At 40.4% G+C, this 11,265-nt stretch overlaps 1 protein-coding gene and 1 pseudogene across 2 annotated transcripts; one reads left to right on the forward strand and one right to left on the reverse strand.

Moving 5' to 3' along the window:
* Positions 1-378: 378 nt before the first annotated feature.
* LOC126616946 (putative pentatricopeptide repeat-containing protein At1g12700, mitochondrial) lies at positions 379-5,141 on the forward strand (annotated as a pseudogene).
* A 372-nt stretch (positions 5,142-5,513) lies between these two features.
* LOC126615204 (uncharacterized) lies at positions 5,514-10,897 on the reverse strand. 2 transcript variants are annotated; one of them, XM_050282984.1, is made up of 3 exons: positions 10,537-10,897; positions 6,118-10,365; positions 5,514-5,758 (listed from the first exon to the last, which is right to left on the reverse strand). In XM_050282984.1, exon 2 carries the CDS (start codon positions 10,252-10,254, stop codon positions 6,130-6,132), a length of 4,125 nt encoding a protein of 1,374 aa, XP_050138941.1. In that variant the 5' UTR covers positions 10,255-10,365; positions 10,537-10,897; the 3' UTR covers positions 5,514-5,758; positions 6,118-6,129. The 2 variants fall into 2 exon arrangements, with proteins under 2 accessions (XP_050138941.1, XP_050138942.1); XM_050282985.1 differs by having other exon boundaries at positions 5,514-5,791.
* Positions 10,898-11,265: the final 368 nt, after the last annotated feature.

Raw genomic sequence — 11,265 nt, forward strand, 5'->3', positions numbered from 1 at the left:
GGTATCTCAACTAAAAATTCATTACCATTAGTCCCTCAACTTTAATTCAACTGGAGAAATGGTCCTTTAACTTTAACCCAATTGTAGCAATAGTCCGTCCAACATAACTCGTTTTGACAAAATTTTTGACGTAGTTGACGAAAAGTACCATAATTACACATTTTGGTGAGTTGAGGAACCCTAATTATATAAATGGTTATTCCAACATAATTTATTTTGACAAAATTTTGACGGAATTGATGAATAGGACTATAGCTACACATTTTGATAAGTTGAGGAACCAATGGTAATGAATTTTTAGTTAAGTGACCATTGCTCTAATTTGATTAAAGTTGAGGCACCATTGCTATAATTTACTCTTAACCCAAAATAATAATATATAACTTTGAAACAGCAGAAAGCAAACGGAAGAATAAGTAACTTGAGATTTATAGACAAGGCCGGTTGGAGGTTTGAGGCTCAACACTCACTCGGTCACCCACTCATACAGACATTGTGAAGATGATGCGGGTGACGACAGTTTCTTCTTCTTCTTCTTTGAAGGTTGGTTATGGCATCGGCAGCAGACTGAGACTGAGAGTGAGAGGTATGCCGCCTGTGCCTTGTCTTCTTCATAACTCTACTCTTTTTCCGTTCTTCAACAATTACTTCGCTCCGTTTCACTCTCAATCAACCAAATCTAGAAACACCCAACCACGCCGTCTTGTGAAAGTATCTAATCTTGAGGATGCACTCCATCTGTTCGACGAAATGCTTCAAAGGCGTCCTCCTCCTTCCATTCTCTGTTTCACTCAACTCTTGGGTCAAGTCGCCAAGTTGAAACATTATTCGGCAGTCATCTCGTTGCACAACCGAATGGGTTTTTCGGGGATTCGTCCTAATGTTTATACTCTAACCATTATCATTAATTGCTTTTCTCATATGAATCAAATGGGGTTTAGTTTATCTGTCTTGGGAAAGTTCTTCAAACTTGGTTTTGAACCGAATGTGGCGACTCTCAACACTTTAATCAACGGGTTCCTTCTTCAGAATAGAGAGGCTGATGCTGTCGAGATTCTGAATAAAATGATGAAGGGAGGTAATTGTAACCCAGATGTGATTACTTTCGGCACACTAGTAAAGGGCCTTTGTGCGAAAGGTAACAACACTGGAGCTATTCAATTGCTTAGGAAAATGGAAGAAGGAGGTTGCAAGCCTAACCTAGTCATTTACAGCACGATCATCGACAGCCTTTGTAAAGATACTCTAGTTGTGGATGCATTGAACCTCTTCTCTGAAATGATGAGTAAACGTATTGACCCAAATGTCATTACCTATACTTCTTTGATTCATGGAGTATGCAAATTAGGAGGGTGGAATGAAGCTACGAGATTGTTTAATGAAATGGTGAGCAAAGGTATCTTTCCAAACTTGCACAGCTACAATGTCTTGGTAGACACCCTTTGCAAGGAGGGCTTGGTCGGGAAAGCAAAATGCATGGTCGACATGATGACTCAAAGAGATATTGAGCCTGACATGGTCACGTACAGTTCACTTATGGATGGTTATTGTTTGCGAGGAGAAATGGGTGAGGCGAAAAAGGTTTTGGAACTAATGCTCAGCAAGGGCTACACAACTGATGCTTATAGCTACAACATATTCATAAATGGCTATTGTAAGCACAGAATGATAGATGAGGCACTGATGATTTTTAATGAAATGTCTAATAACGGATTGGTTCCAGATACAGTTACTTATAACACTCTTATGGACGGGTTTTGCAAAGTAGGAAGAATACAAGATGCACAAAAGTTGTTCTCTCAGATGCAAGCTTGTGGCCAACTTCCAAATGTACACAGTTATAATGTTTTACTGGATGGCCTGTGTAAAAACCAACAACTATCTAAGGCAATGGAACTGTTAAGAGATATGGTAAGTAAAAAGTTGGACCCAGATATTGTGAGTCACAATATTCTTATCGAAGGTTTATGCATAGCTGGAAAAGTTGAATCTGCATGGAATCTCTTTTGTGGTTTATCATCAAAAAGATTTCAGCCCAACGTCAGGACATATACTATAATGATTAGTGGATTTTGTAATGGGGGCTTAATAAGTGAAGCGGAAAAGTTGCTTCAAGAAATGAAAGATAAAGGTCATCCTCCGAATGGTTGCACCTACAACATAATTATCCGAGGGTGCATCAATAACAATGAGACAGTAAAGGCGATGAGACTTATCCAAGAAATGGTGGAGAGGGGTTTTTCTGCTGATGCGTCAACTATGGAATTGATAATTAATTTGCTGTCTAAAGATGCTGTTGATCCTGCTTTGTTGACATTGGTTGAGGTATCGCGATGAAGTTGATTTGCATCTTTGAAATTGGTAAGAGATCCTTCTAATTATTATAACGAGCTTTGAACCTGTTGCGCCTTTGATTAGTGTATTATATATGTTCTTCATTAGTCACGTAGAAACACAACGTATATTTTTTTAGTGCACCCCAAAGTTTAGCATTTGAGTAGTTCCATATGCTTATTTTTAAGAGTTTAGTAGGAAAATTGTTATACATTGCAATATTGTGATAACAGGGTGCATAGTGATTACGTTAGTAAGAAGTTGGCATGTTTTTTTCATTTGGGGAAAATCTAGAGTTGATGTTTGCAATATTGGATAGAGACAGTTTTGAGACTTTGAACTTTGGTTGTCTACAGTAGTTATGCAAATTGTTTTTGTTGCTGAAACAATTATTTCATTTATTTTATTAGTATGATTATTTGGATGAAAAAAGGAAAAAGCCAAAGCATGTCAACAACAGGGGAAAGTTTGTAGCAACAGTAGAACTCCTTCAAGTTTGTGAAGAGATTCAACAGTAAAACTCTCCTTTGGTAAGTGTGGATGTATTCTATAGGTTATTTATTAGTACCATGTTATGCCTGAAAGCTTACTTTTGAAGACAAATTTACCAATCCCTTGGAATGTGTTGAGTATGATGGTCTGCGAGTAACTCTGTGGATGTCAAGCATGATGATCTCTATCTCTCTCTCTCTCTCTCTCTCTTGCTCTTATATATACATAATATATCTTCTGATTGTAAAATTAGCTGAAGAAAATGACCAATCCCCTGCTTGTTATACTAAGCTCAAGTTAGTGTAGATGGAGCGAACAAGACCGGTTTTACATTCAAACATGTTCTGAACAATTAATGTCGGATCTTGATGGAACAGTGTAAGGGTGCCACTGATTTTCTCTATCGCTACTGTTTTGCAGGGGATCAAATTCAGGTAAACAATGTCAGTGGAAGATGATGTCTAGTATGGGGTGCTTTTATGGAGGTGAATGTTTCTCTCATTAATTGCTTCCTAGGACAAAAGGAATTTCCCTATTTCTAGTTCAAATCACCATTTCATGGGGGGAGCAATATGATGCGTGCACGTGTTTTTGTACGTTTGTCGAATGATCTTGTTGATAAAGTATGATATCTCTTTGCACCAAGTGAACTGTGAGTAGCTTTGGGCGCAGGAGACACTTCCCAATTCGGTGGTATGTGTATCGTTCATGTCAATATGCAAACTCAGCTTGGTCTTGGTACTCCTCAAACTTTGGGTCAATACTTTTATCTGCGTCTCCTGGATTGGTTAAAAGCTAATTTATCCTCTAATTTGGTTTGAATTGGGGTCAGGTATTTTTGGCTTAAGCTGTTGGTTCTTGTGGAGATGGAGGAATCAGCGAGTTTTGATTCTGATTATATATTTTCCTTGCATGCCGCAAGAATGTGATCTGGACCTATGCTCAAGAGTGGAGGCATTCCAACTCATCGTTGCACTCTAAACCCACCAGAACTGAGGGCCTCTGGACTGGGATCCTTCTATGGTTTCTGCAAAGTTACACGGTTTGTTTTTGGGGCAGAAACTGGCTTGGAGGACAGGTTTTTTTTTTATTATTTTTTTTATTTTTTATTTTTTTAATCTGTAGAGCTTGAAGTTGACTCTGACAGTTGTTATTGCTCTTGTTAAGCAGCAGGATCTTGCTCTTGAAGTTGACTCTTACAGTTCGCTCATGGATGGTTATTGCTTGTGAGGGGAAATGGATGAGGCGAAAAAAATCTTTGATCTAATGCTTATCAAGGGGTTGATGGCTGATACTCATAGTTACAACGTACTGATAACCGGCCATTTTAAGGTGAAAAGTATAGATCAGGCAGTGATGCTTTTTCTGGAAATGTCTGGTAGAGGACTGGTTCCAGATATTGTTACTTATACCACACTAATAGATGGATTTTGCAAGCAGGGTAGAATACAAAAGTTGTTTTCCAAGATGCAAGCTTGTGGCCAACTTCCAAATGTTCAAACTTATGCTATATTACTGGATGGTCTTTGTAAAAACCAACAACCGTCTACGGAAATTGAATTGTTTGAAGAGATGAAAGGCAAGAAATTGGATCCAAATATTGTGGTTTACAATATTCTTATTGAAGGTTTGTGCATAAGTGGAAATGTTGAATGCGCAAAGGATCTCTTTAGCGGTTTATCATCAAAAGGACTTCAGCCTAATGTCAGGGCATTTACCATAATGATTAGTGGACTTTGTTAAGCGGGCCTAATAAATGGAGCGGAAAATCTGCTTACAGAAATGAAAGAGAACGGCTGTTTGCCAAGTAATTGCACCTGTTACACAATCATCCGGTGGTTCATCATAAGAACGAGACATCAAGGGCGATGAGACTTATCCATGAAATGGTGAAGAGGGGGTTTTCAGCAGATGCGTCAACTGCGGAATTGATAGTTAATTTGTTGTGTAAAGATGATGTGGATCCTGCTTTGTTGCCATTGTTAGAAAGACCATGATGAAGTTAATTCGCATATTTGAAAGTTGGAGATGCTTCTGACTATCACAGTGAACTCTGGAATTGTTGCCAGTGTTTTAGCTTCCTTTCTGATGGACATGGTGCAATTTACCCAGCAAGTTTTTCTCTGCTTTTGCAGGACTCGCAACGGAACTGGTATCTAGATGACTGCAATATACGTTTTACCTTTTGAGTTTTTAACTTTGTGAAGTCAGATGGAGACGTGGATTTTTGGACCTGATACGATCAGATTAACATGCATCTCTTAAGATAATGCAAGTTGTAAGAAAATTATATTTCATTAGGAGATTGCTTTTAATGACTTGGTGTGCCACATCAACTGTCATATAAGGTGATATATAATTAGGTTTTTTGACAAAAATGATTTCTGAGATTTGCATAACTGTTCACTTTGGTCCCTGAAATTTTAAATCAAAAGAATCATTTTGGCCAAAATGACTAAAATGATTGATGGTGACTACTTCTATTGATTTGAAATCTCATGAACCAAAGTGATGAGTTATGCAAAATCTCACGAGCCATTTTGGCTAAAAAGCCTTATAATTATGATCTACAAAGATGTCTCTGTATGCGCAAGATCAGAACTACATCTTCATCTTGGATATTGTTTTTCGTGGTGTATATGTTTTTTTAAGTCAACGAAAACAATTCGTCTATGTACACCACTATCAAGTATCAAGTGCATTTTTCTTCTTCTCTTCTTCAAGATCTAAATATATAAAGACAAATATTTTGTTTATGGAAGGCGGACTCATGAGCCTCGATCAAGACTAAATTTCTACTCTACACATTTTCCTGATGGAATCAATATTATATGCAAAAATACTGCACCTTCATTGTATGACACACTCCTTGACCTGGGAACAACCATGCGATCTGCAATCCGCGATCTGATGGGAGGTTGGAGTGCTATGCCTGCAAAACATATCAATGTTCTTCGTCAGAACCCTACACGAGGGATGGCAAAGAACAGTTGATTAAACGTAAGTTACTTCTCCTTGTCACAACTATAAGCATGCACCACAAAGGGGAGAAACCCCGATTTATTATCTCTGAGAACACCTTTTGATCATAGTAATTACTCGACTGTATATAATATATCTGACATTTCTTCTTGTAAAAGGATACCTAACGTGGGTTCAATCAACTACAGCTTTCATGAATCATATTAATAGCATACGAATAAAATTTTAATCCAAAAGAGTTGCTTGCCAACACTAAGTCACAAAGGAGACGATATTATTTGAATAATGCAAAATGCCATCGAAAACTACCTGAAGATAACCTCATAATAAGCTTGCACTCAAGATCCCAACTGTTCTTTCTCTCCCAAACGTTTCATCATCAAAATCTTCATTTGTGGAATTTTCCTGACACAACAATTTGTTTTCACGCGTTGGATTTAAGCCAACACCCTCCCAAAGCAGTGGATCGCCTTGGCGCATTTCATCTTGTTCAGACCCGTTATTGGTATCAGTATTATCCTCCACATCTTGTTGCATATCATCCAAACATGATGGCTCGACATTGAGATCGGAGCACACATCATATCCAGTTTGTTCCTCAGTCCCATGATAAGCCACAGTCACTGCTCCTTGGTCAGGTAGATCGCCAGCATCCTTTTTCTGCCTCTTCCATTTCTTTGTAGATGAAGTACCATCATCTTCAAAATCTTCTTCTTCTCTTTCCCTATGTAAGTAGACCCATAATTTCCTTTCCCCGTCAAATTGCACACAAGGATCACGCTCATAATGCAACCGATCAAGGGCTCCACTAACAACTTGATTAACTTGTGCATCAGACACATCTTCAACAATGTACTGAGAATCTCTTATCAAAGTGCAAACATCTGCTCTGGTGCCAATACTTCCAGGCAACCTTGCAGCTGCATCTCTCACAAGACAAAGAATTGTAACATGCGGTGGTCGATCACGTTTCAGCATAAAGTGATCTCGGGCTTTTGATGTTGGCTTACCACCGCACCTTCTCAATGGAGCAACAATGGATTTTTTACCATCAGCTGCTGTGTAGGAGAAGGCCCTGTCTGGAATTGAATACCTAAGAACCTCCTCCTTCCGGAAATAAGCCCTGACTTCTTCAGAACTTGGGTTAATGGTGTTAAGACTCTTTTGAGCTCTTAAATCCCTGAACCTTTCTTTCTCATCCAGGTTGAGCTGCATCAACTCCAAGGGCGGTGCCGGAAGAATTCCAATTTGTTGAATGGTATCTTGCCCGCATTTGAGCCAATTAGCAAACGAATCCACCAGCTTGACAAGCATTTTGTGCGGAAGACCCCATGCTTCAGGAGATATCACCTCCTCATTAGCGTCACGATCTGATGAACTCTGAGAAACTGGCCCGGTCCACAACCAGCTTTTTGTTGCTTTTTCAAAGACAACCAGCGTCTTCCAACCCTTTGCTCCTAAAGGTGCTGTTTTTGATGAAAATATCCTTAGAACTCCTCTCACAAGATCCTGAAGTGGCTCTTGTGTCTCAATGATACAAGGATCTCCTGGATTCGAGCTAACACGGTTCACAATCTCCTGAACCGTTAGAGAAGGCATATTCATTTCTCCAGCAAGCTCTGAGTTATTGACATCCACCTTTTCACAAGAAAGAACCCCATTGACAGCACCCTCGTGATTTTTGTTTTGCTCATCGACAGATTCCCCAACAGTGCCTTCCGGAACTGGAGTGATCATTGCCAAGCGAACAGCTGAAAGAAGATGTATAATCGAGAATGAGAAACCAGCATGAACTGTAGGTGTAATTGGAGTAAATGCCTTTTTCTGGGGCTTGGTTTCCGGCTCCATCTCTGTTGCTCCCATTTCTGTAATTGGCTGCTCAGAAATTTCTACATCTGAACTAACATTCTCATTCTCTAGCTTCCTCTTTGCCCTTTTTTTCAAGGAACTGGACTCAACAATGAGCTGTGAATGGTTAGACTGTAGATCACCATCTTCATCTCCTCTACCAGTATCCAACACATCCTCCTTTCCTTTCCGCTTCTTTGCCACCATGTTGCACCCTAATAATGGGACCTCAATCCTTTCATGGCGATCACTGTCACAGTCTTCAAAGTTCTGACCTTTCTTCCTGATATTACCCTGTCCACTACCATTACCTAGTAACTGCATTTCATGTGAATCATCCTCCTCATCAACAAAATAACGAGACTCTGGCACAGAATGATGATGGCCAACTTCTCTTTTCTGCTTTCCAGTGTAGACTTTCCATGAGGGTGTATGTAACCTTTCACCAGCTTCCCCTTGAAATTGGGCATTCTTGCCCATTTTGTAGATTTGTTTCTGTTCTTCATAATCGTCACCATCATCCTTAAACTTACTCAATCCCGGGATATAACGCTCTTCCAAAGCTCTAGTCGAAGAGTTATGTAAGGGACTATTGTCTCGCATCTTACCCTTTTGTTTTGCTTTGGAAGAATAGTTCCCTAGATTACGCATATGTCCATGTTCCACAAAACCGCCCATCTTACTGGAGTAATTGATCCCATCAAGAGCCTGTAAACTATCCTTCACCTCTTTCTTCGAGTATTTGGCCCTTTTTGCATCTAGAGTGGGATTCAACAAAGAAGATGGGGAAGGTTCCATAACACCACTGGGATAAGCCAACTTGCTCCTCAACAACGGGTTGCTATCCTCATCGTCGTCAAATTGCTCCGATGAGTCTGATTCTGTATCTTCATTTTTAACAAACATTCTATTACCTTTCAATGCTGCCATTTCTGATCCTCCATTTTGTATTCTCTTCTCTCTTGTCTTCTCTTGCAATGGTTTTGCTCTAAATTCAGAAGATATAAACCTATCATTCATCTGTGGTGGGGAAGCTCTATATGATTTGTAATTTAGATCATGAGACTCCCTCCCTGTCTTCCATTTCTTGCTCCTAGCATTCCAATCATCCGCTCTTAAGGGAGAATCCATAGAAAAAGTCTCCCCTTCAGTCCTTTTATGCCAGAATGGTTCTGCACGTTCTGATAAGTCAGCTCGATCTCCTCTGAGAGGTGGCTGCAGAAGTCTGGCTTTCGAGGACTTCGTCTGATCCCCAGCTGTGAATTGATGAATATTTTCTGGATACTTGGCCTTTTTAACAAAATCATAGGGAGCTCTTAAATTAGGAGGCTTTGCTGTTAACACCTTTGCCTCTGACAAAAGGTTTACACTGTGGTTCCTACCATAGGCATAAATGTCAGCCTTTGAGGAAAGAGGCAGACCCATCAAACTGTCAATGTTTAATTCGTCACCTCTTAAAAGGTCATGATTCTTTCCCACTTTGAAAACACCAGACCTATCCATAGAGTTACCACGAGACACATTTCTATCTCGCTGAATGCCAGTTCCATATGCTGTGTCTTCAACATCATCCCCACTTATCAATTGATCCCTCATTCTAAATGCCACCCCAGCATCATACCCTCCTGCTTTATGCTGCCGAGGAAGAGCTACTGCTGAACTGTATAGTCCTGAATGGTTTGCCAGCTCTTTTGCTGAAGGAGCCTTGGACCCAGCCAACTTCAGTATACCTTTTGGATTCTGCTTTCCATATTTTGCAAATTCCATAGCCGATGACGGCCCTCTTGATGCAAGTTCCACACTTGTATCCAACCCATATGGAGAATAACGAGCCATTTTCTGTGCAGTTTTCCTGTCTTTGATTTTGTTGCTCCGTAAACCTTCACCCGACTCTCTTTCTGATGAGTCAGCCTCCATATCTTCCATCTTCTCACACATCAAACTCTTCTGGATTCTCATAATATTCAGCACGCGGAGCCTCTCCTCAATACTATATCCTTTGCAATTAAGCCAAGCATCCCTTATTTGACACAGATTACTAACCATATTGTTCTGATGTTTCCTCAAAAGATTGTAGTGCTGCCGCTTCTGAAAGAAATTCAAACCCTCCCGGTAAAGAGCAACTCTTGGCTCGCACAAACCTCCCTTCAACATATCAAACAACTGCTTAACAGGGCTCCCAAAATGAAAGTTGCAACCCGTAAAAAGCTCTTTCAAGGTAATCATAAAGCTCTCCTGGTCCATATCAGGCAGATACTTAGTGAGGCCAAACTGCTCCTCCTCACTCAAGCACTCATTCCACACATCCACTGACAATATGTCTTCAAGGCTTGGAAGATCATACAGCTCGAAAGGAATGCTACAAGTCTGATTCCCAACTTGGCAAAACTCCACACCGGTTTCCCCCAATTCCAACAAATCAAAGTCATCAGACCCCGCCCCCGAGTCTGCGTCATCAAATTCATCGTCGTCGTCGGATTCCACAGCAGAGCTACGCTGTTGTAGCTCATCCTCATCACTAGACAAACTCTTCCTACTACTGGGAGAAAACTCCGATTCAAGCCTCGAAACCTTGAAGTTGTTCTTCTCAATTGCCATGAATCCCAACACAAACCAAACCCAAAATCAAACAGACTCACAAATTTCACACCAAGCCACCTCCAAGTTTCACCAAATCCCCAAATTTCAAACCGTCACCGAATCAAAACCCTAATTCAAAATACAAAAGATAAAATCCTCAACATTTGCACAACCAAAACGAAAAAAAATAGAAAACACAAATCGAAAAGCAAGAGTATCAAGATTCACAACTTAAACCAAAATTTACCCTAAATCACAAAAAAATCAATTAAAACGACTGAGATTCGAACAAAAGCATACCTGCGGCGAGCTTCAATGGCGAAATTGACCAGCAGAGCACGGAGTCCTCACCGTCGGAGGTGCGAGAATTGACGGTTCGTAGAGAGAGAGAGAGAAGAGAGAGATTGCGTTTGGGTGGAAGACAAGAGAAACCCTAAAAGGCTATAGAGAGCTAAAAGACGAAGCGGTTAAATTATAATATAGATGTGTGCGTAGGAGAGGTCGCAGTGGGGATGAAGAAGACGATGGTGACGTGGAGAGGGGTGCGCCGTCTGATTCCGCGAGGACGAAGATGAGAGGGGGCGAAATTACGAAAAGGGGCACCGAAGCGGGAAAGAGGAAAAAGAGGGCGCATGCGTGTGGCAGCGCAGAGGTAGAGAAGAAAGCAACAGCAGAGAACACAGAGAGAGAAGGCCGAGTTGACTCGGCGAGTCGTGTGACCGTTGCGAGTTCCGAGTCGTGTCTTCTTTTTTTCTTTTTTTTCTTTTTTTTCCTGTTGCTTTTGGGGGGCCGGCCCAACATTTGGAGAAGCCCTACGGGCCGGCAGGTTTTACTATCTGTGACCCACTTCGACCTTACGACGTCGTCTGGTTGGTTGCTTTTTGTCTCTTCGGTCTTTAAAATTTAAGAATTTTAACGAAAAACTTTTGGTACTATTTACTTTAATAAAAAATCACATTTTTACACTAAAAATTCAATCTTGATACTATTCACTTTACCTTTTATTTTGTCTTTATTGTTAAAACTCAA

Source organism: Malus sylvestris, chromosome 3 (assembly GCF_916048215.2).
Source record: "Malus sylvestris chromosome 3, drMalSylv7.2, whole genome shotgun sequence".
Lineage (NCBI taxonomy): Eukaryota > Viridiplantae > Streptophyta > Magnoliopsida > Rosales > Rosaceae > Malus > Malus sylvestris.